Source organism: Schistocerca gregaria, chromosome 11 (assembly GCF_023897955.1).
Source record: "Schistocerca gregaria isolate iqSchGreg1 chromosome 11, iqSchGreg1.2, whole genome shotgun sequence".
Taxonomy (NCBI): domain Eukaryota; kingdom Metazoa; phylum Arthropoda; class Insecta; order Orthoptera; family Acrididae; genus Schistocerca; species Schistocerca gregaria.
The window spans coordinates 101,007,744-101,035,629 of NC_064930.1; the positions used below are offsets into that span (position 1 = coordinate 101,007,744).

General features: G+C 43.7%; 1 protein-coding gene across 1 annotated transcript; it reads right to left on the reverse strand.

Annotated features, from left to right (window-relative positions):
• On the reverse strand, positions 1–27,137 carry LOC126295420 (ankyrin-3-like). Its single transcript, XM_049987897.1, has 4 exons — positions 27,056–27,137; positions 7,772–8,345; positions 1,363–1,509; positions 1–471 (listed from the first exon to the last, which is right to left on the reverse strand). Exons 2-4 carry the CDS (start codon positions 8,332–8,334, stop codon positions 39–41), a joined length of 1,143 nt encoding a protein of 380 aa, XP_049843854.1. The 5' UTR covers positions 8,335–8,345; positions 27,056–27,137; the 3' UTR covers positions 1–38.
• Positions 27,138–27,886: the final 749 nt, after the last annotated feature.

Consider the following 27,886-nt stretch of genomic DNA (forward strand, 5'->3'; position numbering starts at 1 on the left):
CTGTATGAGCTCCAGTTGATTGTCCCGTGTAGCACAGTCTAGTGCGGTGTCCCCATTCTCATCCCTGGCCTCAGTGAAGCTCCTGCCTCTAAAAGAGCAGCCACCACCTCCGCGTGGCCATAGTCTACCGCCCAGTGCAGAGGCGTCATCCCCTGGTGGTCTCTGGCATTGAGGTCAGCACCGGAAGCCGCCAGCAGCCTCACCATATCAGCGCGGTCAAATGTGGCAGCGAAGTGCAGCGGCGTGTACATCGCCACCGTGATCCTGGCATCCACCTCTGCCCCATTGTCGACCAAGCACCTCACCACTTCCACGTGCCCTCTTTGTGGTGCACAGTGGAGGGCTGTCCTATTGCACACCTCCACCGCCCCCACATCTGCACCCGCTTTGAGCAGCAGTCGGAGCTTCTCCACTGAACCCTGCTCAGCTGCCTGGATCAGCCTCCTGCCCTTCTCTTCTTCAGAAAGGCCCCTGCACAAAACATTGAGATTCTTAGACTTAACTATAATCACACAAACTAAATGACAGAAACCATCATACACATGTGAAACTCTGAGCAATTCTGAACATGCACCTCTCCACTGAGAAATTACAAATCTAAAAATCTCTGTTCTACGATACTGAACAATATAGTACAGATCAGCAGTATCTCCTTGACAAAGTCTTCAACCAGATAGCATTAAATTTCCTGCATTCCATTTCATAACTAGTGCAGTTGCCACTTTCGGTCATTATTCCTTCCAGGAAGTGAGTTCCTCTGGGCCAGGGTGCTAGCGTCAAGCAGATGACCTCCACTGAACATATACTTAAAACAGTTGCCACTGTCGTCCTATGTGTAGCAACCCATGAAACTAATTATATCCTTGGGCATTTACAGATAATGTCCTCTGGTGGCAGGAGAAAATGTCAGTCCAAATATTTGTAAATTTTATAACACACTGTCCTCACAGAGATAATATGTCGCTTCATATGAAATCAGAATCAGTTACTCGGAATATCACAACTGTAGAAATGACACTAAGTCCATTCTTTGCGAGTCCCCTCACACGCACTGCGCATGTGTAGGTGGATGATAATCACCCCACATGCACACACAAACATCCACTAAAAGATGCAGTCGTCAAAACATTCATGTGCACCTGCACACAATGTCACACTTAACACATAACTGTACACTACCATACATACTAAAAACTATAAAAAATAAATAATTTTCGTGGAAACTCTCACGTCTGCTTTAAGAAAAAGTATAAAAATTACAGAATAAGGAAAATACTGTTTTATTACTGTAACACTTGCTTACTGCACCAATAAATGTTGCTGTGAGTGTGGATGTTCTACATATGTAGATACATAACTCACAGTATGTGAGAGATGGGAGCATTATCAATCTGAGAAGTGTGACAGGGAGGCAACTGCAGTGCAGCTGTGACAGGAGTCTGGCCGTCACTGCTATGGGACTGACAGTGAGTTCTGGGGGTGCGTCCTCCCTTTGTAGTGGCTGGTGCACTGCACAGAGAGACACTGTGTGGGCAATCAGATTCACATATGGGATACTTACCACACTTAGCACGACTGAGAGTATATCTACAAAGATGATACAACACCCCCTGCTAACAAGAATGAATGTCAGTGAATAGGTATGACTTACCACTAAATTAATCAGTTTCTACACTGCTACTCCTACATTCCCTGTGGTTTTACTTCAGCATGCAAAACAACGAACTCTCCGAAAGGAGGCACAAATTAAAGGTAAATATAAAGCAAAACAGTATTTCTCGACTGACATGGGAATACTGATGCAGCAGTCAGAGTACATTACAGCAATAATTATGACACAATTAATAAGGCCTTTAATCAGGCTGTCTGAGCCCTCTAAAGCTACTTAAATGTGCCATTGTGATCATCAGACAAAGCATTTATTACTCGTGTGTCAGGGGCTTGACTATAAGAGTTGCAGCCAATGAGCAGGAGAACAGAAGGCTTTGAACTTAGAAGGAAGGCAATTGAGAGAAAGTAGCAGTGCAGAAACTTGGTAACTCATGAGAGACTGCAACTAAGCCAATAGGTAGTTTAGCTGTCACTGGATATATTATCATAGATAAACGTTAGTCAATAACCAGAACTGATATGCAAGAGAAAACGGGCGCTCTCATTTGCCAGGATTGCAACTGCAATCTGAATGAATGAGTGGGAAAGATCAGTAAAAAGAAATTATATAAATGCTGTAAAATCTTTCATCTGATCAGAGGCTGACGGTGCAACAAACTTAAAAATTTGTTTTTATTGGTGCAGTCAGCTTAATCATATTTACCAGATCTGGAATGGAATACTAAAGATTTAAGAACCAGGAAGTAGTTAAAGTCAGCTCGCTGTGAGGAGATTTGGAACCTAGTGTCTTGCAGCAGAATGATATTCACTAGAGAGAGAGAGAGAGAGAGAGAGAGAGAGAGAGAAGGAAGAGGGAGAGGAGAAGAAGAAGAAAATGGAAACATAATGTAGTAAGTGGACATACCAACTTACTATACAAACAACATCTAGCTTTCTATAGCCATGCAAGAAACGTGAATGAGAACGTTTATGATAAATTGACATTATGACAAGCAGATGGACACTTGCCATGGAATAGTGTGTGAAGTAAATGAAGAAGGTGACAGTCAGGAATCACAAGAAGTGCCCTATTAAATTTACTTCTGAGTAAAACAGTTGCAGCTGTAATTATTCAGGGCTATATATAATATCTCAGCAACAGATTTCTTGGAAAGAAGACAGTGGTTATATGTCACTTTTTCAAATATTAATTTTCATGTTCAATTAAGTTGAATAAAAGTTATGGAGTTGAATGTCATACACTGATAGACTGATATGGGAAGCTTTCTGAAATGCATAATAACAATAAGAATAGTCAAACTCACCGAAAGTATGAAATTCAATAACGTTTGTCTAGTTTCAGCAGAACCAACACTGGTACCTCATATCAGACAATATGGAGCAAAATTAGGGACACAACGAGAAAATTAACAGTAAACTATCTTATAAGGAATACCTAAATCAAGGTATGTGTGTCGTTCACCATACATTTTTAGCACCATGTCACATTTTACAAATATCTTTGTGCATAACATCAGCATCCAAATCAGATCTATACACAAAAACAAAATCGAAAGCCTTAAAGAAAAACAACACCCTACTAACAAAAATAACATCATATTATCTACTTTTAGTTTTAAAAAAAAACATCAATGTGACTACTTTCTTGATGAAATAAAGATGTATTCACATGCATACATCCACCCTACAAGTTTACTTATTGAAGAGAGCGACCTAAGGCATGAAAAGTACATAGAAACTTTATTCTCATTATAAATTAAGAAAAAAGGTAAAGTACTAAGTCAGAAACACTAAACAACACGTATATATGGTAACAGCAATAAAAACAAGAGGAGTATAAAACAAATAATACCACCATGGAAACATCATAATTTAGAGACAATAACAAATTATTATGAAAAAATAAAAATATAACAATGATCTCGAATGAAATTTTAATTAATTCCAGACAAAAACATAATTACCACCAAACGTTTAAAAATAATAAAAAAAACATCTGAAGTTTTACACATCATTTATTTAAAATGATAACTATGCAGATATGTAATATTGCTGATCCACTGTCATCCAAGCTGTCAAGAAAACAAATAGCACACATAAAAAGGGACTGAGGTCAGATATTTGTCTCCAGTGTACACCTAAGCAGAAGCTAATAATTCTAAAAAAAAGACAGGACATGGCAGCAACGATATTACATATAAGCTGAAAATACCTAACGATGTATTACAACTTCCCTGATCATAGTTACAGGCCATTATATTAAGATCATCACTTAGTTATGTATTTACAGGGCACATAAAGATGACAGTATGTCAAAACAGGCTCACTATGACTGATTTATAAAACGCAAACAATTTAAAGAGCAGTGTAATTGGCTGATACTCTTAGTAAAAAAATAAATTGTCCTATTGTGCAGATGACATTCCAGATAATTAAACACAGAAAATACAGACGGGTCAAAAAAAAATGTATCCACTGTTTAAAAGTCCATAACTGGCAAACTAAGTGTCGGAGTTGTCTCTACTTTGGTAGTCTAATAGTTTGTAGTTCCGGCAATCGCCACGAAAGCGTTGTATTGCGTTGTTTTGTTTTGTGAGATGACAAATCGCCAGATAGTCAGTGTTTCGTCAGTCCAGCTAACTCCCGTCGTGTGTTACAATAATTCACTCGCTCACCACCGAAGTCTGTGAGACAGTGTGCCCGTGAAACTGGAGTGAGTCGCTCACGTGTTCGGCCAATTTTGAAGACAGCAACATGGAAGTGCTATATCCCACGATTGCTACACACAGTGAACGAGGACGAGCCAGATCGTAGAATGGGGTGCTGCGAGTGGTTTACCAACATGGTGCGCAACGGTGAAGAGTCTCCAGAGATGATTGTGTGGTCTGATGAGGCACAGCTCCAACTCAATGGTACGGTAAATCGCCACAATTGCATCTACTGGGCCGCCGAAAATCCGAACGTTCATGCAGACAAAGCCGTGAATTTTCCAGGAGCAAATGTGAGTTTTCTTACCAAGGGCTCGATTGAGTCATTCTTCTTAGATGGCACAGTTAACGGTGAGATGTACTTTCAGAAGCTTCAGGCATTCATTTTTACCTGCCATCCGAGACTTGTATGGAGACGGAAGAGTTTACTGCCAACCAGATGGTGCCCCAGCCCACTACCAAAATCGTGTTAGGGCGAGTCTCGACGAAAATCTACCACGAAGATGGACAGGCCGTTCGGGTGCTGTGGGGTGTCCACCACGTTCTCCAGACCTAACTCCTTTGGACTTTTACCTGTGGAGAACACTAAAGAACGTTGTTTAGCGACAAAAGCCACGCACAGTGGATGAACGTCGAGAATCCATCGTACATTCGTGTGCAAATATCCAACTGAACACGCTGCACTCAGTAGTTCGTGCTGCAGTTAGGCGGCATCGTTTGTGTGTGGATGTTAATACTGACCATTTCGAACACCTACAGTGATATTTTAAAGTTGGACTTTAAGATACACTTTCACCAAAAATGAGACAACTCCGTCATTTAGTTTGCAAGTTATGGACTTTTAAACAGTAGATACATTTTTTTTACCCCTCTGTATATTGCTGCCCTCTTTGTTGGCATAATTAATGCTTCTTTCAGCACTGGTGCACTCCCTAGAGAACTTAAGCTATCAATAATAAAATCACTCTATAAAAACAGTGTCTAGCAGATCTTTATCAGATTTGTTTCTCAAAAATTTTTGAAAGAATAATGTATGGAAGACACTCTACTTTCTTGAACAAAAGTGGGACATGTGCCAAAAAGCAAAATCGTTTCAGAAAAAATTACATTAACTGAAACTACTATATATAATTTTCTAAAAGTTTTTCGAAATTCGATCGATTGTGCTGAAGTGAACTGTGGATTGTTTTTCGAGTTATCTAAGGTATTTGACAGTACTGAGCACAAAACTTTGCTTGACGAAATATACTGCTATGGAGTCTGTGGCACTGATTATATGTGGTTAAAATAATACTTATCTTATAGATACCAGAAGGTAGAAATAGTTCATGAAGGCAAATCCTACTTTTCTGCATACAAGGAAGCTACTCATGAAGTAACACAAGGATTGGTGTTGGTATACCTACTGTTCTTGATATTAATAAATTGCTTACCAAGTTGTTTAAAAGAAGTTGATGCTGTACTGTGTACTGACATTACTAATCTCTTTTCTAACACTCAGAATGTGACTGACTTACACAAAAATAGGAATAACAACTGAAGAATGAATTAAATGGTTTAAAGATAATAGTCTATTTGTTAATGAGAAGAAAACGTTACGGATGAATTTCAGGCATAAGTCAAATAAAGTAATCCCTAATATAATACTGAAGTTAGCCAAACAGAAAATACTACAAACTTCAAATACTAAATTGGTGGAAATTTGGTTAGACGAGCATCTTGAATGGTAAAACATAAAGAATGGCTCAATAAAAAAATTAAGTAAATACTGTTACACATTTATAATGCTCAAAATTTCTGCAGTGGAGAAACAGTAATGAGTTTTGAGTATGCATTCATGGATAGTCTACTGCAATATGGTGTCTTATTTCTGGATACTTCAAATCTAGAAAAATAGTCTATACTGTTCAAAAATGAACAAGATGAATTATAAAGTTGTTGCACACTTGGGAATCTAGGGATATATTCAGATAACAGAAAAGTGTGACTCTTCCATCTGTATATACCTATGAAAGCATAAGCATTTTAAAATCCCAGATCTTTGCTTTGAACAATGATTACCGGAACTATGAAACTAGAAACAAAACTAACTTTCATAAAGAAGTACATAAGAGAGTCCCGTATCGTAAAAGTGCAATACATCATACCAAAAAATTTTAGTGCCTTTCCCTTAAGAATTAAAAAGATATCAAAGCTGCAGATTATACTTATACGTGGAAGCTTTTACAGTGGTGATCAGTACATGAATTTTATGTATTAGATAAAATCCATAAATTAAGTTAAATATAGCCATGTGCCACTGGATTTAATGTAAACTTAGAATTTGTTTGATTTATGGCTGTCTCTATGATTTGTATCTGTATCTGTATGATTTCTTTCTGTTTATGTATTTAATTGTCTGTATGACATGTATACAGTCACTATTATGTAAGTTCTTTTTTATCAACATACGCCAAGCCCCATTTCACTGAATACGATAAAATGGATGGTCAATAAATACCATATGTCAGAATTTCTCTGTCTGACTGTGATGTACTCCGCTTGACATGTTCATGTGTGTCTAGTTCTTTTCCCAGTATTCCTCGTCCTCTTGTGATTCTTGAACAGAGTACAGGCTATTACTGTCTGAAATTCATTGTATAACTCAATTAGTCTTCCTCCTCTCTCACTCTTACGGACAAGCCCATATTCTCCCACAACCCTTTATTCCATTCCTTCCCCTACAACTGCACTCCAATACCTCATGAAAATTAGATTTTCATCTCCATTTACGTACTGAATATTCCATTCAATATTCTCATATACTTTCTCTATCGCTCCATTTCCTTCTTGCAACATCAGCATGTATACCTGAACTATGGTTGTAAGCATTCATTTGCTTTTTGAATTTGATGAGAACTACGCTATCACTGAACCATTCACAGTACCACATTCTCCGCCCTATTTCCATGCTCACAATGAACTCTACTCTTATTATAACACTTTCTGCTGCTGTTGACATTACCATACATTCGTCTTTTTCTTTACATTTCATTTCAGTGACCCCCATTATATCTAGATTGAGCCATTGCATTTCCCATTTCTGATTTTCTAGCTATCCTACCACATTGAAACTTCTGTTAAACTCGGCAGGAAACACTGTAGTGTGGGGTAGCCGCACGGTCTGATGAGACACCTTGTCACAGTCCGCTTGGCTCTACCTGTCGGAGGTTCGAGTCCTACTTCGGGCATGGGTGTGTGTGATGTCCATAGTGTAGGTTAGTTTAAGTGAGATTAAGTAGCGTGTAAGGTATGCGACAGATGACCTAAGCAGTTTGGTCCCGTAAGATCATAGCACAAATTTACAAAACACTGTAGGCTTGAAAACACACACACACACACACACACACACACACACACACACACACACACAGCACTGTGAAAAACAGACATGTAGCCTGCCTCATGCTTACTTGGTTTCTTCTGATGGCTCAGCCAGCAGTCGACTCACTTCAATCAACTCTCCAGGCTCGTTACGCATTGCGTCTGCCCAGCCCTGCGTTGCCATCACCCCTAAGTTGGCCTTTATGAAGGCGACTGCCGCTGACGCGAGGATTCGGCACGAATGCCTCACGGCGAGCACCGCTGTTGCCGCTGCGGTCTCCACAGCCAGCTGAGCGACCAACTGCTTCTCACACTCACCCTTCAGGGCCAACAAGCCGTACCTGTCTGCGGCTGCCAACAGCTGGGGGGCCACTCTGGGCACCTGTGGGGCCTGCAGGGTGTACATGTAGGCCAGCAGCAGGCTCAGCACTGGACCCTCCACGTCAGTGACGGGGATCTCGCCGCTGCTGGACTCCAGGGTGTCGGGCTGGAGCATGGCGGCAAACACTGGGCTCCTGGAAGCCAGGACCTCCCTGTGTGCTGCCAGTCGCGTATCACCCGCCAGCAGTGTCACCGTAGAGCCACCTCCTGCGTCGAAAAGAGCAGCCAGTTTCACAGTCACCGAGTCCTCGACTTTGACACCAGTTGCCATGGTCGTTGGTCCTGAAACATGGCATCACTGAACAGCTCATTTCTCTAACACAGCATCCTCAACACTTCACAAGGCAGAGGCAGACCTGGTAAATGTTGTCCATCAATAGTCAATTAAACCCAGTTATATCCTTGCTATACCACACAGCTGCAAATCTTCAACAACAAAGTATCAACATTCTCCTTCTTGCTTTAACGCTCTTTTTTCGTTATGGTTTTAGGGCGCAAAACAGCTACGGTCATTAGCGCCCGATCTGTGACTTAGGAAAAGCTAAAAGAACAAAACTGGAAACCAGCAGCAATGTGAGGGAAACTCAAAAAAGTGGGGAAACCAAAACAGAAGCTTAAAAAATCACTATAGAAGGGGGGTAGTCTGTCCCGAAATAGAGCTTCAAATTACTGACGTCATCTCACTGGCACTAATGAACTCGAGAACGCGATCAGCTGATCACGTGTTATCTGCTAAAATGGAAGATATATCAGGCGACAGCTGTAGACGGGAGCATAACGGAGTAACATAGAGGCACTCGAGTAAAAGGTGTCTTACCGTCCGCAGTTGAGAGCAGTGGGGACAGAGTGGGGGAGGATCGCCACTTAAAAGATGTCGATGGCTAAAAGGACAGTGCCCTGTCCGGAGTCTAGTTACCTCCTCCCGACGACGAGTTCGGGAGGAAGAGGTCCAAGCACAGGGGAGAGCTTTCACGTCCCGCAATTTATTAGTGGGAAGTGTCGACCAATGTGCATGCCATAAAAGAGCAACACGACGACATAAAACACCCCGTAGATCGGCGAAGGGAACCATGCGAATAGCTGGCCGAAGAAGAGAGACTGCAGCCTTGGCCGCTATATCGGCCGCCTCATTTCCACAGATACCAACGTGTACTGGGATCCAGAGGAAAGCCACAGAGAAGCCCCCTAGTGGAGCAAGTGGAGGCAGTCCTGAATCCAGTGGACCAGAGGGTGGACAGGGTAGAGAGCTTGGAGACTGAGGAGAGAGAGTTCTTTGGACAACATCACGAAAGAAGGAGATCCTTTGTCTTTAATTTATGTCTACAATGCACCACCACTGATGAAGTGTTTCAAAATGGATTTCTCGTGCAGTATAAATGAGACCTGAAACAACTACACAGATGCTTTGCTGAACTACTTACACTTATAATCTTTCCATGTACTTAGAAAAACAGTGATGTTTTCCAACTGCAACTTGGTTACTCTGCTCTTACCGGCTTTACACTGCCATGCAGTAGAGCTAACATATCAGCTGCTCCAGAGGGAAACTGCCACAGTCTTGTGGCAACTCCTTCTTGACACTCAACGCTTTCCAACAGTACAACACCCAACGATGCACAGGACAAAATGTTGATGCAGGAATAGACAAAATTCCATCCATTCAACTAACCTACACTATGTGATCAAAAGTATCCAGCATCTACCCAAAACATACGTATTTCATATTAGGTGCATTGTGCTGCCACCTACTGCCAGGTACTCCATATCAGCTGCCTCAATAGTCATTAGACAGCGTGAGAGAGCAGAATGGGGTGCCCTTCGGAGCTCACGGACTTAGAACGTGTTCAGATGACTGGGTGTCACCTGTGTCATACGTCTGTACGCGAGGTTTACACATTCATAAACATCCATAGGTCCACTGTTTCTGATGTGATAGTGGTCACGTATAGCGCAAAAGTGTACAGGCCGCCCTCGTCTCTTGACTGACAGAGACCGCCAACAGTTGAAGATGGTCATAATGTGTAATAGGCAGACACCTATCCAGACTGTCGCACAGGAATTCTGAAATGCATCAGGATCCACTGCAAGTACTATGACAGATGGGCGGGAGATGAGAAAACTTGGATTTCACGGTCGAGCGACTGCTTATAAGCCACACATCACGCCACTGAATGCCGAAAGACGCCTTGCTTGGTGCAAGGAGCATAAACATTGGACGGTTGAACAGTGGTAAAACGTTGTGTCTAATGACGAATGGCGGTACACAATGTGGTTATCCGATGGGTATGACGAATCTCCACTGAAGATCATCTGTCAGCATGTGTAGTGCCAAGAGTAAAATTTGGAGGCGATGGTGTTATGGTATGGTCGTGGTTTTCATGGAGGGCGCTAGCACCCGTTGTTGTTTTGCATGGCACTATCGCAGCACGGGCCTACATTGATGTTTTAAGCACCTTCTTCTTCCCATTGCTGAAGAGCAATTCGACGATGGCGACTGTATCTTTCAATACGATCGAGCACCTGTTCATACTGTCCAGACTGTGGCGGAGTGGTTACAACGAGAATAACATCTCTGCAATGGACTGGCCTGCACAGAACCCTGACCTGAATCATACACAACCCCTTGGGGATGTTTTGGAACGCCGACTTCGTGCCAGGCCTCACTGATTGACATCGATACCTCTCCTCAGTGCAGCACTCCGTGAAGAATGGGTTGCCATTTCCCAAGAAAGCCTCCAGGATCTGATTGAACGTATGCCTACGAGAGTGGAAGCTGTCATCAAGACTAATGGTGGGGACCAACAGCACATTGCATTCCAGCATTAGCGATAGAGGGCGCCACGAACTTGTAAGTCATTTTCAGCCGGGTGTCCGGATACTTTTGATCGCATAGTGTATGGGCTGTCGTTTTGGATCTGATCTCACATTACCAAAGTAGTCGAGATGATGCTGACAAGAGGATATTTTTGTTGATGATACTACCCCATTAAAAGATCTAATTCTTGTTCAAGAAATTCTTGATTACAAATTATACAGCGTGAGTGGAAATCTGTCTTACGTTTTTGTAATTATTTAGTTTCAAAAACAAGTTAGCTGCTCTCCTCACACTGTGGTTACAAAGACTCACAACATCGGCATTCCCTCTGGGTACGTCGCCAAGGAAATGATATTCCTACATTGTACTGGTATGACTCACTACTAACTGTTCTGGGCAGTCAGCAACCATTGTTGTCAACTGGCACATGTTTGTTCATTTCCAACTCAACAGTGATTTAGAAGAAAGTCCCAAACTAAAATATACCACAGAACCATGCCAAAAGTTTTCTGTACTCTTAGAATGACCCCTTGGTATTACTCCCTACATCACAACGGTTCCTGCAGAAGGTTTTAAAAAATGTTTAGTTTAATGTTAGTATCTGTATTTATTAACATATTCTATACAGTTAACACTGAGAAAATATTTACATTTTTGCTTTCTTTGTAAACATACGGATCTCTCCCATTAACGGTAGAATTATTACTGTAATATCCCTTTACTTTTAAATATATTTTTCTTTTTGCATATATAAATTATTAAACAATCATTAATTTACAAGGCTGCTACAAAATTTTTGCACTCACCACAAATCACTCCCACTGACCAACCAAAAAATTTCCCAAACGCAAAATGATTCATTGCGCGGTCTCTTTAGAAACGTAAAATGATAGCTATTCAAAAAATGTGACTCATCCGCTTCACCCAACTTATGAATCAGCCTCAAGCTACTGCTGTGATGAAGAGTGTTGAAAACAACCACAGGAAAATAAATGTTAGTTTTAAATAAGTATTTGTTCATTCATTTTATGTTTTTCACACTCTCTGTTTTCAGATGGGTAATATACACTTTAGGAAGAAGAAATGCTAAAGGAAGAAACTTATATCGGTTTCTGTGTCAGAGCACTTGCAGTGAAACACAGATTGGATGGACACGTAAGTGACACGACTTTGGGTGCTTTGTTAAATCACAGGTCCAACTGATTTGTGAGGTATAATACGGACCAACAATCCCATAATGGAAGAAACAGTTTCTTGAGTCTCTCCATGCATAGATGATTTTACTTGAGGTGACATTACCTCTTCTATTAGAGTAGAACTGCAATGTCTATCCCAGTGCAACACAGATTTCATGAGGTTTCTATCACTTAGATGGCTAACACAAACAAGTGTGTGGCTCATTTGGATGCAGCAGCTGATATACTGGTTTCCAACTTTGATACCAGATAGATACTGTTTCCTCAAATGTGCCGAAGGTGCAGTGCTATTAAGTTAGAACATGTTCCTCTTATCAATTTTTTTGCATCGTTTCACGATTTGTGTTTCCATCCAGGATTGTAGGTACACAAAGACATCTCGTGTCGCTATCAGACAAATTGTCCATCATCTTAGTTCTGAATTGACTGACTGACCTCTCTCACTGCCTCGTCTCTAGTTCCCACAGCGCCACAGAGTGACCCGAGCTGAAATCCAGTGTAGCTGCAACAGTGCCTCTAAGAGGGAGTGCACAACAGAAATTCCGGTTTGTGGCTGCTACGAAACTGTGGGAGTATTTCTGGCAAAGTGCCCAGTGCTTATACCTTCCAAGTGACAAGGCTACCAAATAATCTCTTGTCAGTTGAATGTATGTGTATCACTGAAAGCAACACAACACGAATAAAATTCCAATTAAAAGAATAACTTTGTTTCCTTACGTCAGTTCTACACTTCTGGCAGTTTATACACTACTGGCCATTAAAATTGCTACACCACGAAGATGACGTGCTACAGACGAGAAATTTAACCGACAGGAAGAAGATGCTATCATACGCAAATATTAGCTTTTCAGAGCATTCACACAAGGTTGGCGCCGGTGGCGACACCTAAAACGTGCTGACATGAGGAAAGTTTCCAACCGATTTCTCGTACACAAATAGCAGTTGACCGGCGGTGCCTGGTGAAACGTTCTTGTGATGCCTCGTGTAAGGAGGAGAAATGCGTACCATCACGTTTCCGACTATGATAAAGGTCGGATTGTAGCCTATCGCGATTGCGGTGTATCGTATCGGGACCTTACTGCTCGCGTTGGTCGAGATCCAATGACTGTCAGCGGAATATGGAATCGGTGGGTTCAGGAGGGTAATACGCAAAGCCGTGCTGGATCCCTACGGCCCAGTATCTCTAGCAGTCGAGATGACAGGCATCGTATCTGCATGGCTGTAATGGATCGTGCAGCCACGTCTCGATCCCTAAGTCAACGGATGGGGATGTTTGCAAGACAACAACCATCTGCACGAAAAGTTCGACGACGTTTGCAGCAGCACGGACTATCAGCTCGGAGACCGTGGCTGCCGTTACCCTGGACGCTGCATCACAGACAGGAGCGCCTGCGATCGTGTACTCGATGACGGACCCGGGTGCACGAATAGCAAAACATAATTTTTTCGGATGAATCCAGGTTCCGTTTACAACATCACGATGGTCGCATCCGTGTTTGGCGACATCGCGGTGAACGCACATTGGAAGCGTGTATTCGTCATCGCTATACTGGCGTATCACCCGGCGTGATGGTATGGGGTGCCATCGGTTACCGTCTCGGTCACCTCTTGTTCGCATTGACGGCACTTTGAACAGTGGACGTTACATTTCACATGTGTTACGACCCATGACTCTACCCATTCGATCCCTGTGAAACCCTACATTTCAGCAGGATAATGCACGACCGCGTGTTGCAGGTCCCGTACGGGCCTTTTTGGATACAGAAAATGTTCGACTGCTGCCCTGGATAGCACATTCTGCAGATCTCTCACCAACTGAAAACGTCTGGTCAATAGTGACCGAGCAATATGGCAGTCACCTCTCTTGACGAACTGTGGTGTCGTGTTGAAGCTGCATGGGTAGCTGTACCTGTACACGCCATCCGAGCTCTTTTTGACTCAATGCCTAGGCGCATCGAGGCCATGATTATGGCCACAGGTGTTCTGTGCACTGATTTTTCCGGATCTATGCACCCAGATTGCAATCACAGATCAGTTCTAGTATAATATATTTGTCCAATGAATACCCATTTATCATTTGCATTTCTTCTTGGCATAGCAGTGGGAAACTGTGCCAGTACTTGTGGTGTGGGCCACGTGGATAACAGAGACCCGCAGAGCTGTTCCATCACCAGGGCTGCCACGCTCTGTCACACTCTACTGGTCTGTCCCGTGTCAGGTGGCTACCTGGTGGGGACCCTTTGTGTCCCTCGGCCAATAGCAGCGAGAGAGGACAGCCGGGTCCTGGGCAGCGATCACATCTTGCAGCAGGTGTCTGGGGGGTGGTCTGGGTCTGGCTGTATGTTGGAGGAGGTGACACAGGCTGTCCCACCACCAGGTATGGCACTGATGTCCCCTGTCAGGCAGCAACTTGGTGGCCAGCACCTCGCAAAAAACAAAATTAGCTGAGCAGGTCATTGCTCTGCTGTTTGTAGCAAACACATTTTGCCTTCTCCATTGTACAGGAAGCTGATACGATTCTGCGCTGTGCGTACATAAATGCTTCGTTTGAAGTCTTCGATAAAAAATAGCAGTTGAGTAGTATAAAAGAACGAGATGTGGCCTATTCCAAAGTAACTGTTTTTGTCCTGATCTACATAATACACTACTGGCCATTAAAATTGCTACACCAAGAAGAAATGCAGATAATAAACGGGTATTCATTGGACAAATATATTATGCTAGAACTGACATGCGATTACATTTTCACACAATTTGGGTGCATAGATCCTGAGAAATCAGTACCCAGAACAACCAGCTCTGGCCGTAATAACAGCCTTGATACGCCTGGGCATTGAGTCAAACGAAGCTCGGATGGCGTGTACAGGTACAGCTGCCCATGCAGCTTCAACACGATACCACTGTTCATCAACGGTAGTGACTGGCGTGTTGAGACGAGCTAGTTACTTGGCCACCATTGACCAGACGTTTTCAATTGCTAAGCGAGATGTGGGGAATGTGTTGGCCATGGCACATTTTCTGTATCCAGAAAGGCCTTTACAGGACTTGCAACATGTGATCGTGCATTATTCTGCTGAAATGTAGGGTTTCGCAGGGATCGAATGAATAGTAGAGCCACGGGTCGTAACACATCTGAAATGTGACGTCCACTGTTCAAAGTGCCGTCAATGCGAACAAGGCACCCCGTACCATCATGGCGAGCGATACGCCAGTATGACGAATACACGCTTCCAATGTGCGTTCACCGCGATCTCGCCAAACACGGATGCGGCCATCATGATGCTGTGAACAGAACCTGGATTCATCCGAAAAAATGGCGTTTTGCCATTCGTGCACCCAGGTTCGTCGTCGACTACACCATCACAGGCGCTCCTGTCTGTGATGCAGCGTCAAGGGTAACCGCAGCCACGGTCAACGAGCTGATAGTCTGTGCAGCTGTAAACGTCGTCGAACTTTTCGTGCAGATGGTTGACGTCTTGCAAACGTCCCCATCTGTTGACTCAGGGATCGAGACGTGGCTGCACGATCCGTTACAGCTGTGCGGATAAGATTCCTGTCATCTCAACTACTAGGGATACGACGCCGTTGCGATCCAGCACGGCGTTCCGCATTACCCTCCTGAACCCACCGATTCCATATTCTGCTAGCAGTCATTGGATCTCGACCAACTCGAGCAGCAATGTCGCGATACGATAAACCGCAATCGCCACACGCTACAGTCCGACCTTTATCAAAGTCGGAAACGTGATGGTACGCATTTCTCCTCCTTACACGAGGCATCACAACAACGTTTCACCAGGCAACGCCGGTCAACTGCTGTTTGTGTATGAGAAATCAGTTGCAAACTTTCCTCATGTCAGCACTTTGTAGGTGTCGCCACCGGCGCCAACCTTGTGTGAATGCTCTGAAAAGCTAATCGATTGCATATCACAGTATCTTCTTCCAGTCGGTTGAATTTCGCGTCTGTAGCACGTTATCTTCGTGGTGTAGCTGCTTTAATGGCCAGCAATGTACATAAAGTAATGTAGACATAATGCCGTAATCATGACTGGGTAGATCTGCACCAGTCACATCACGTGTTGCCACTATACCTCGCAGAGGTGGCCTGCAGCCACTGTTTCTGCCTGGTTCTGTGTAGTCTGAGTCACTCCACGTCCCTTAAGGTAACCCTCTCCAACTTACAGAACACTAGGTGGTGGTGGTGGTTAGTGTTTAACGTCCCGTCGACAACGAGGTCATTAGAGACGGAGCGCAAGCTCGGGTTAGGGAAGGATTGGGAAGGAAATCGGCCGTGCCCTTTCAAAGGAACCATCCCGGCATTTGCCAGAAACGATTTAGGGAAATCACGGAAAACCTAAATCAGGATGGCCGGAGACGGGATTGAACCGTCGTCCTCCCGAAAGCGAGTCCAGTGTGCTAACCACTGCGCCACCTCGCTCGGTGAACATTAGGTATCAGTGAATATATGACTAAAAAAAAGAATGAATGACTCCATCAATCAAAATTGGAACCCTTTTTAGGGTTCTGTATCTCAATTGATAAAACCTGAACCCTTATACTAATAGACCTTTGTCCATCTGTCAGTCCATCAAACTGTTAAAAAGCCTTCAACTCAGGAACCGGTAGACGTATCAAGTTGAAATCCTTGTCAAATACTAAGGTTCACGGTCTCTCGGCGGTGCAAAATATCGAAGCTTCTAATGCAGTCAAATGATACGCCAAGTTATGTCGCATATTTTGGTAGACACAAAATCAGTCATCAAAACCTGTTCAGTAGTTCCCGTTGACACAGAATCATGCAATTTGTCATAAGCACGGTTTCACAGTAAAAGTACAGGGAAAAATTGTGAATTGTTAATTTATAGTTATATCACAAGAACAAATTTTGTCACTTGTTATCCGACTTCGAACTTGAAACACTCTCGAAAGTCTTGGACTTTCTGGGATTGGTATCCTACCAGTATCAATGTAGATAACAGGCAAAAATTGTTGTTCCCTGGGGCTATGTATGAACGACCTTTTCCAATAATTTTAATTGTCTTAGACGAAGCAGGCGGTAAAAATAGGCATACCTATTCCGACAAATAATTTTCCACGCAGTAATGTACACTCCTGGAAATTGAAATAAGAACACCGTGATTTCACTGTCCCAGGAAGGGTAAACTTTATTGACACATTCCTGGGGTCAGATACATCACATCATCACACTGACAGAACCACAGGCACATAGACACAGGCAACAGAGCATGCACAATGTCGGCACTAGTACAATGTATATCCAACTTTCGCAGCAATGCAGGCTGCTATTCTCCCATGGAGACGATCGTAGAGATGCTGGATGTAGTCCTGTGGAACGGCTTGCCATGCCATTTCCACCTGGCGCCTCAGTTGGACCAGCGTTCGTGCTGGACCTGCAGACCGCGTGAGACGACGCTTCATCCAGTCCCAAACATGCTCAATGGGGGACAGATTCGGAGATCTTGCTGGCCAGGGTAGTTGACTTACACCTTCTAGAGCACGTTGGGTGGCACGAGATACATGCGGACGTGCATTGTCCTGTTGGAACAGCAAGTTCCCTTGCCGGTCTAGGAATGGTAGAACGATGGGTTCGATGACGGTTTGGACGTACCGTGCACTATTCAGTGACCCCTTGACGATCACCAGAGGTGTACGGCCAGTGTAGGAGATCGCTCCCCACACCATGATGCCGGGTGTTGACCCTGTGTGCCTCGGTCGTATGCAGTCCTGATTGTGGCGCTCACCTGCACGGCGCCAAACACGCATACGACCATCATTGGCACCAAGGCAGAAGCGACTCTCATCGCTGAAGACGACACGTCTCCATTCGTCCCTCCATTCACGCCTGTCGCGACACCACTGGAGGCGGGCTGCACGATGTTGGGGCGTGAGCGGAAGACGGCCTAACGGTGTGCGGGACCGTAGCCCAGCTTCATGGAGACGGTTGCGAATGGTCCTCGCCGATACCCCAGGAGCTAGAGTGTCCCTAATTTGCTGGGAAGTGGCGGTGCGGTCCCCTACGGCACTGCGTAGGATCCTACGGTCTTGGCGTGCATCCGTGCGTCGCTGCGGTCCGGTCCCAGGTCGACGGGCACGTGCACCTTCCGCCGACCACTGGCGACAACATCGATGTACTGTGGAGACCTCACGCCCCACGTGTTGAGCAATTCGGCGGTACGTCCACCCGGCCTCCCGCATGCCCACTATACGCCCTCGCTCAAAGTCCGTCAACTGCACATACGGTTCACGTCCACGCTGTCGCGGCATGCTAACAGTGTTAAAGACTGCGATGGAGCTCCGTATGCCACGGCAAACTGGCTGACACTGACGGCGGCGGTGCACAAATGCTGCGCAGCTAGCGCCATTCGACGGCCAACACCGCGGTTCCTGGTGTGTCCGCTGTGCCGTGCGAGTGATCATTGCTTGTACAGACCTCTCGCAGTGTCCAGAGCAAGTATGGTGCGTCTGACCAACCGGTGTCAATGTGTTCTTTTTTACATTTCCAGGAGTGTATATATCTGTAGCAGGTACTGCAACAGTGACTGCCAAAGCAACCAATACAAGCACAGCTCCATACTTTACGGAATCTATGATAACACGCAATAACTTGCTATGTTAAAAAGTCATCTAATCTTACAGCTATGCTAGGAGGCAGAGTAGGGTCTCATTCCCATGTGTTCACACTGGACCCCAGTATTGCTTGCGCCATGCCCAGAGGGTGACCAGACAGCTGGTGGACTTTCACAGGCGTGCCATGAACTTAGTAAAGAGAGAGGCGAAATAAGGAAGCGTAGAACAGGAAAAAATAGGCAACTCACTACTAGAGAAACCACTTTTGTTTTACAAAAACGTACGGCCAAATTTTCAGGAAACATTCCTCACACACAAAGAAAGAAAATATGTTATGTGGGCATGTGTCCGGAAATGCTTACTTTCCATGTTAGAGCTCATTTTATTACTTCTCTACAAATCACATTAATCATGGAATGGATACACATAGCAACAGAACGTACCAGCGTGACTTCAAACAGTTTGTTACAGGAAATGTTCAAAATGTCCTCCGTTAGCGAGGATACATGCATCCACCCTCTGTCGCATGGAATACCTGATGCGCTGATGCAGCCCTGGAGAATGGCGTATTGTAACACAGCCGTCCACAATATGAGCACGAAGGGTCTCTACATTTGGTACCGAGATTGCGAAGACAAGAGCTTTCAAATTCCCCCATAAATGAAAGTCAAGAGGGTTGAGGTCAGGAGAGCGTGGAGGCCAGGGAATTGGTCCGCCTCTACCAATCCATCGGTCACCGAATCTGTTGTTGAGAAGCGTACGAACACTTCGACTGAAATGTGCAGGAGCTCCATCGTGCACGAACCACATGTTGTGTCGTACTTGTAAAGGCACATGTTCTAGCAGCACAGGTAAAGTATCTCGTATGAAATCATGATAACGTGCTCCATCGAGCGTAGGTGGAAGAACATGGGGCCAAATCAAGACATCACCAACAATGCCTGCCCAAACGTTCACAGAAAACCTGTGTTGATGACGTAATTGCACAATTGCGGGCGGATTCTCGTCAGCCCACACATGTTGATTGCGAAAAGTTACAATTTGATCACGTTGGAATGAAACCTCATCTGTAAAGAGAACATTTGCACTGAAATGAGGATTGACACATTGTCGGATGAACCATTCGCAGAAGTGTACCCGTGGAGGCCAATCAGCTGCTGATAGTGCCTGCACACGCTGTACACGGCACGGAAACAACTGGTTCTCCCGTAGCACTCTCCATACAGTGACGTGGTCAACGTTACCTTGTACAGCAGCAACTTCTCTTGACGCTGACATTAGGGTTATCGTCAACTGCACGAAGAATTGCCTCGTCCATTGCAGGTGTCCTCGCCGTTCTAGGTCTTCCCCAGTCGCGAGTCGTAGGCTGGAATGTTCCGTGCTCCCTAAGACGCCGACCAATTGCTTCGAACGTCTTCCTGTCGGGACACCTTCGTTCTGGAATTCTGTCTCGATACAAACGTACCGCGCAACGGCTATTGCCCCGTGTTAATTCATACATCAAATGGGCATCTGCCAACTCCGCATTTGTAAACATTGCACTGACTGCAAAACCACGTTCGTGATGAACACTAACCTGTTGATGCTACGTACTGATGTGCTTGAGAGCAATGTACTGTAGAGCAATGAGTCGTATGTCAACACAAGCACCGAAGTCAACATTACCTTCCTTCAATTGGGCCAACTGGCGGTGAATCGAGGAAGTACAGTACATACTGACGAAACTAAAATGTGCTCTAACATGGAAATTAAGCGTTTGCGGGCACATGTCCACATAACACCTTTTCTTTCAAATAATGGCTCTGAGCACTATGGGACTTAAAAGCTGTGGTCATCAGTCCCCTAGAACTTAGAACTACTTAAACCTAACTAACCTAAGGACATCATACACATCCATGCCCGAGGCAGGATTTGAACCTGCGACCGTAGCAGTCTCGTGGTTCCGGACTGAGCGCGTAGAACTGTTTGGCCACCACCACCATCTTTTCTTTCTTTGTGTTTGAGGAATGTTTCCCGAAAGTTTAGCCGTACCTTTTTAACATCCTATATATATATATATATATATATATATATATATATATATATATATATATGTGTGTGTGTGTGTGTGTGTGTGTGTGTGTCGAAGTGAAAGGAAGATTACTTCTAAATGAAAATTTTATTCGGCGTAGACAGTTAGTATTTGTGCAGAAAAATTTTCCATTTCGATGTGGAACACATTAAAAACAATACGAAATGTACTGAAATGATGATGATGAAGTCCCATTCTCCTTGACAGAGCATACAGGAGGGATGCCGGATACCCACACCGCTGTACTAGGCCAGGTCCTAGTGGAGGTGGTTTGCCTTTGCCTTCCTCCGACCATAATGGGGATGAGTGATGATGATGAAGACGACACAGCAACCCCCAAGTCATCTCGTGGCTGCTGAAAATCCCTGACCCCGCCGGGAATCGAACGCGTGACCCCGGGCTCGAAAAAGCGAGAACGACAGCGCGAAACCACGAGCTGTGGACGTACTGAAGTGAACTGTTGTGAATAGTCTTCCGTCAACTAAATAGTAATTTGTTGCGGTAGGTCTTGTTCCTCACGCATTTTGAATAAAACTCAAAGCAAAACATGTACAGAATTAACTGTGAACTGGAGTCTGCTGCAAATATGAGTAACCACCTGGTCGAGGCACTGTGCAGTGTGCAGCGAACTGTACTCAAGTCTGACGCCACGCCACTACTCCCCGCCGTCGTGGTAGAGCGGTTGTTGCCCCTCTCCCTTCCTCTCTCCCTCTCCCCTCCTCTCCCCCTCCCCCCACCCCCTTTCAGCACTACGGACACAGGTTCCAACCTGTCGGGCCGCGTGACGTCACCTCCCGGCCCCAGCTGTTTTGCCTGCACTTTGAGCAGCAATACAGAAAAAAGTCCATACATATTTTCTCAGAATCATTCAAGCACTAGGCACAAACAGATGCAGAGCACACACAGATAAAGAGCTCAAATAATATTCTTAGTGGCGTCATGTTAACTTTTATTTTACAATATTAAAATTTTACAATTTATTTATTTAAAAATTCATCTAGACTGTAAAAACCTTTTTCTAGCGGAAATATTTTTAGTGCTTTCTTAAACTTACTCTTGTTATGAATCTCTGCCTTTATTTCAGGAGGAAGAGCATAGGCCGGCCGCGGTGGTCTCGCGGTTCTGGGCGTGCAGTCCAGAGCCGTGCGACTGCTACGGTCGCAGGTTCGAATCCTGCCTCGGGCATGGATGAATGTGATGTCCTTAAGTTAGTTAGGTTTAATTAGTTCTAAGTTCTAGGGGACTGATGACCACAGCTGTTAAGTTCCATAGTGCTCAGAACCATTTGAAGAGCATTGAAGAGTTTTTTTCCAGTGTAGTGAACACACTTTTGCGCCAAGCCCACATTTTTATGCGCACTGTGTATATCATTCTTCGTCTGTGTTATGCTCAAAATAATTACTGTTTGGTTGAAACATGTCTATATTTTTGCCGACAAAACAGATGAGAGAAAAAATATATTGGCATGTAGTTGTGTATACTTTAAGTTTTCGAAAGTTATTTCTACACGAGTCTCTTGGGCGCAACCCACATATAACCCTTAAAGCTCGCTTCTGAGCAATGAACACTTGCCTCGCTAATGGCTGGTTGCCCCTCCCCCCCCCCCCCCAAAAAAATGCAATATTCAACGAGTGAGTGAAAATAGCCATAGTATGCCACTTTTGCAGTGTTAGGTTCAACACATGTAGTGACAACCCGTATAGAATACTTAGCAGGAAGCTTCCTACAAAGATGTATAAAATGCAAAGACCAGTTTCTTTTCTTGTCAATGTGCCCTCCAAGAAATTCTGTTGTGTCTATTATTACTATTGGCTGATTACCAATTGTCACACTTATTCTTTTCCTGTTTTTGTTGTTTGTTGTTGTGGTCTTCAGTCGTGAGACTGGTTTGATGCAGCTCTCCATGCTACTCTATCCTGTGCAAGCTTTTTCATCTCACAGTATCTACTGCAACCTACATCTGTCTGAATCTGCTTAGTGTATTCATCTCTTGGTCTCACTCTGCGATTTTTACCCTCCACACTGCCCTCCAATGCTAAATTTATGATCCCTTGATACCTCAGAACATGTCCTACCAACCGATCCCTTCTTCTGGTCAAGTTGTGCCACAAACCCCTCTTCTCCCCAATTCTATTCAATAACTCCTCATTGGTTATGTGATCTACCCATCTAATCTTCAGCATTCTTCTGTAGCACCACATTTTGAAAGCTTCTATTCTCTTCTTGTGCTAAATATTTATCTTCCATGTTTCACTTTCATACTTGGCTACACTCCACACAAATACTTTCAGAAACGACTTCCTCACACTTATATCTATACTCGATGTTATCAAATTTCTCTTTTTCAGAAACGCTTTCCTTGCCATTGCTGTCTAGATTTTATATCCTCTCTACTTCGACCATCATCAGTTATTTTGCTCCCCAAATAGCAAAACTCCTTCACTACTTTAAGTGTCTCATTTCCTTATCTAATTCCCTCAGCATCACCCTACTTAATTTGACTACATTCCATTATCCTCGTTTTGCTTTTGTTGATGTTCATCTTATACCCTCCTTTCAAGACACTGTCCATTCCGTTCAAATGCACTTCCAAGTCCTTTGCTGTTTCTGACAGAATTACAATGTCATCGGCGAACCTCAAAGTTTTTATTTCTTCTGCATGGATTTTAATACCTACTCCGAATTTTTCTTTTGTTTCCTTTATTGCTTGCTCAATATACAGATTGAAAGGCTACAACCCTGTCTCACTCCCTTCCCAACCACTGCTTCCCTTTTGTGCCCCTCGACTCATAACTGCCATTTGGTTTCTGTACAAATTGTAAATAGCCTTTTGTTCCCTGTATTTTACCCCTGTCACCTTTAGAATTTGAAAGAGAGTATTCCAGTCAACATTGTCAAAAGCTTTCTCTAAGTCTACAAATGGTAGAAACGTAGGTTTGCCTTTACTTAATCTTTCTTCTAAGATAAGTCGTAAGGTTAGGATTGTTTTTGTACAGAACGGAATAAAGCTGGTGTTACTGAGAGAGACCAGTCACCATGAACCAATTAACCACATCTGAGAGTATGTGATTAATGGACTCTTCAAGATTACTATCTGTTCTACTGCTCATAAAAATTGTGGTATCAGCAGCAAATAATGTAAATTTACATGGCAGGCTTGTACATGATGGTCTATCAATTATAAAATTCAGGAATAATAGTGGTCCAAGAATTGACCCCTGACGCACTCCGCCGGTAATGGGACTCCATTCAGAATGTGAGGAAACATCACATACTTCACCTGAGCTATTCAAGACAACTTTTTGTTTTCTGTCTTGGAGGTACAATGTTGCCAATTGCTTGCAACGCTACTTATTCCTCCTAATTTTGCTTTTTGCAAGCTAATCTGGTGATCAACATAGTGAAACTCTTTAGACAAATCACAGAGAACACGAAGTGCTAGGATTTTTTCCATTAAGGGTTTCTAGGACTTCATTTGTAAGTGCATTGATTGCGTCTTCTGTGAATGGCCCTTTAAAAATCAAATTGGCTTGCTGAGAAATCCATTCTTCATGATATGATCAGTAATTCTTACATATATTAGCTTTTCTAGAATTTTAGAGAAAGCTGCCAGCAGAGATAAAGGTTGACAGTTAGTTCAGTTAGATCGTCCTTTTCGTACAGGGGCTTCACAATGGCATTCTGAATTCTGCTCGGAACAACATATTTCTGAAGGGAAGCATTGAAAATACGACAGAGTATGTCCCTTATACAGCCACAAGAATATTTCAATACATTTCAATAAATTACTAGAAATATTACCAAACCCTGCAGAGTTCTTACCTTTTGGTGACATGATTATTTTTTTGAATTTCATCTACAATGCGTTTGAAAGGTGTCTTTGAAGAAATGCGTTAAAAAATAAATTATGTGTTTATGGCGGCAAATTAACTTATCCCTTATTACAACACAATGTGAATGCCGTAAAGTCACTTCAGAAACGAAACAATTTGCTTTACGAAATCTGCAACGTAAATTCATCAAATTGCAATAACAGTTCTCAAAAGTATTTGAAATTCTGTCCAGTGCACATTGAAATGAATCATTCAGAATGACAGTAGAATTATTGTTATCAACATCTGCACAACTTTTTCTGTGCAAAAGCTGTGTATCTCTAGCTCTTCTACGGTCAGTCCGTCCCTTTAATGTTCTTTATCGTGGCAGCCTAAAACAAATATTGTTTCCCTGTAATAAGAAACGCTGTGGCTACTCAAAATGAAGACACTGAAAGTTGGGTACACACTAAATCTTGTGGCAATGGCGGCAAACGAACACAGAGTTAGTTCCGTTTACTCTTATACCAAATTAACTGAACAAAAGACGGTAGCTGGCCGTGGTGGCCGAGCGGCTCTAGGCGCTACAGTCTGGAACCGCGCGACTGCTACGGTCGCAGGTTCGAATCCTGCCTCGGGCATGGATGTGTGTGATGTCCATAGGTTAGTTAGGTTTAAGTAGTTCTAAGTTCCAGGGGACTGATGACCTCAGAAGTTAAGTCCTATAGTGCTCAGAGCCATTCTGAAAAGACGCTAATAAACAACGTTTGTTGTCCCCGACGGCTTCGTTATTACGTTTCGTTTTCCACTGTTGAAAACATCAACAGTTGCGGCGCTCCAGCTGTCCAGTATACGAGTGTTACTGCAAATGAACTATCTGCAACGTTTAGACATCACTGTCCCTGGAATGCAACTTCACGAAACGTTGTTACTTTCGTGTATAGTTTCTATCATAGCACCTGATCATTAAGCCTGTTGGTAGCAAAGACGAAGGAAAACTTTTCTTGTGTTTGTGTGTGCGTGTGGCGCGCGCGCACACGTGTGTATGTGTGTGTGACTATATTTCCTCAACTAATGGCTATATATACACATGATTTTGTTTTCTTTTGTCTAGAGGAAAGTAGTATCACACGAAAGTTGTGAACAAATCAATGATGATTTGCAGAAAATAAGTGTGTGGTGTAATGACTGGCAGTTATCTCTCAATATTAGTAAGTGTAACCTACTGCGTATAACAAGACGAAAATCCCCATTAATGTACGAGTACAAAATAAATAACCAGTCTTTGGACGCGGTAACGTCCGTCAAGTATCTGGGTGTGACTATTCGAAATGATCTCAAATGGAATGATCAGATTACACAAGTAACGGACAAGGTGAACTCTAGATTGCGGTTTATTGGCAGAATCCTGAAGCGATGCAGTCCTTCAACAAAGGAAATTGCTTACAGTACGTTAGTTCGACCAGCTTTAGAGTACTGTTCGTCTGTATGGGACCATGACCAGTTGGGTCTGATTCTAGAGATTGGGGAGGTCCAAAGAAGAGCGGCTAGATTCGTGACTGGCGCATTTAGCCATCGCGAGAGCGTTACAAATCTCATAGAAAGTTTGAAATGGGACACACCTGCTAAACAGCAGGGGCTGCTCACTAAATTCCGAAATCCGATCTTCGCCGAAGATGTAGGGCATATATTATTACCACCAACTTTCAAATCACGTTATGACTACCATTAAAAGGATAAGGGAAATTAAAGCTCGTACTGAGGCGTTCAGTCGTTTTTCTCTCGCGCGATCAGCGAGTGGAACATACGGGGGGTGGGGGGATATATGTAGATGTAGAAGTTCCTTCCGAACTGTATAAGTTTAATTAATTAATTAATTTGAAAAATGTTTACTTCAATTTTCGATGCTCACGTATTAAAATTATGATCGCTATTATCATTGTGAATGTCCATATTGCTATTACTTTCTCTACGCAAAAGTTGTGTCTATCTAGCCGTGCGCTTTCACTCTGAGCCGCTAGCATTCTCCATTTAGGCGTACAATGAAACAAATACAGTTTCCGCACAATAAGCGGGAATCGGAATTCGTATTGAAATTGAAGAAATTATAAATTAGGAAGTTGCTTCAAATTTTGACGTCCCGGCAGCAAATGACCACGCAGTTTGTCTTACAGAAAAGTAAGTGAAATACCGACGCCGACATGCAACGCTACTTACACACTCCGTTAGTACGATACGTTTTGATTTACACTGCTGGCAACATAATTGACGTAGAAGCTGTCGCATTGTAGCTGCGCGGTATTCATGTTTTACTGCAAATGAACCACGTAAACACGAAAGCCCACAGAATGCGATTTCGCGAAATTCCACTGACACCAGTGGACGTAGCTTTTGAGGCCACACATTTAGCGACTCGCCACTTCCAGCTACGCACACTGCTCCAGTAGTGAACTGCCTGGATGTCTGACTTCATAATATCGCGTCTTACAGAACTGGCTCAGCGCTCCTACCTGCTGTACGCTCGGGACACACGCCTGCCCTGTTGCGTAGACGGAAGTCGGCGATGCACGCTCTGTCTGACACGTTTCGCGAAAGACTGCCCAACAGCCAGCGCCGCAGCAGCTCTGACGTCACGCGGAACCCTCCCTCCCTCCGAATGCTGGCGGAAGGCCAACGGCGCGAGTCGTGACCTTCGCGTCTTCCAGACTATCTCCACGAACGACTTGCTGCGACTGACGTCATACAGTAATACAATACGCACACGATGCACGGACAGTATCAAGAACGATATGAAATTAATCAGTGCCACCTACAGGGTGTTTCAAAAATGACCGGTATATTTGAAACGGCAATAAAAACTAAACGAGCAGCGATAGAAATACACCGTTTGTTGCAATATGCTTGGGACAACAGCACATTTTCAGGCAGACAAACTTTCGAAATTACAGTAGTTACAATTGTCAACAACAGATGGCGCTGCGGTCTGGGAAACTCTATAGTACGATATTTTCCACATATCCTCCATGCGTAGCAATAATATGGCGTAGTCTCTGAATGAAATTACCCGAAACCTTTGACTACGTGTCTGGCGGAATGGCTTCACATGCAGATGAGATGTACTGCTTCAGCTGTTCAACTATTTCTGGATTCTGGCGGTACACCTGGTCCTTCAAGTGTCCCCACAGAAAGAAGTCACAGGGGGTCATGTCTGGCGAATAGGGAGGCCAATCCACGCCGCCTCCTGTATGTTTCGGATAGCCCAAAGCAATCACACGATCATCCAAATATTCATTCAGGAAATTAAAGACGTCGGCCGTGCGATGTGGCCGGGCACCATCTTG

Excerpts from the sequence above, each read along its gene's own strand:
- LOC126295420 (XM_049987897.1), bottom strand. The coding sequence starts at position 8,334 with ATGGCAACTGGTGTCAAAGTCGAGGACTCGGTGACTGTGAAACTGGCT. Across the intron at positions 1,510-7,771 it reads GAGCCATCAGAAGAAACCAA|TGCACCAGCCACTACAAAGG; the intron begins GTAAGCATGAGG and ends CTCTCTGTGCAG. Across the intron at positions 472-1,362 it reads GCTCCCATCTCTCACATACT|GGGCCTTTCTGAAGAAGAGA; the intron begins GTGAGTTATGTA and ends TGTTTTGTGCAG.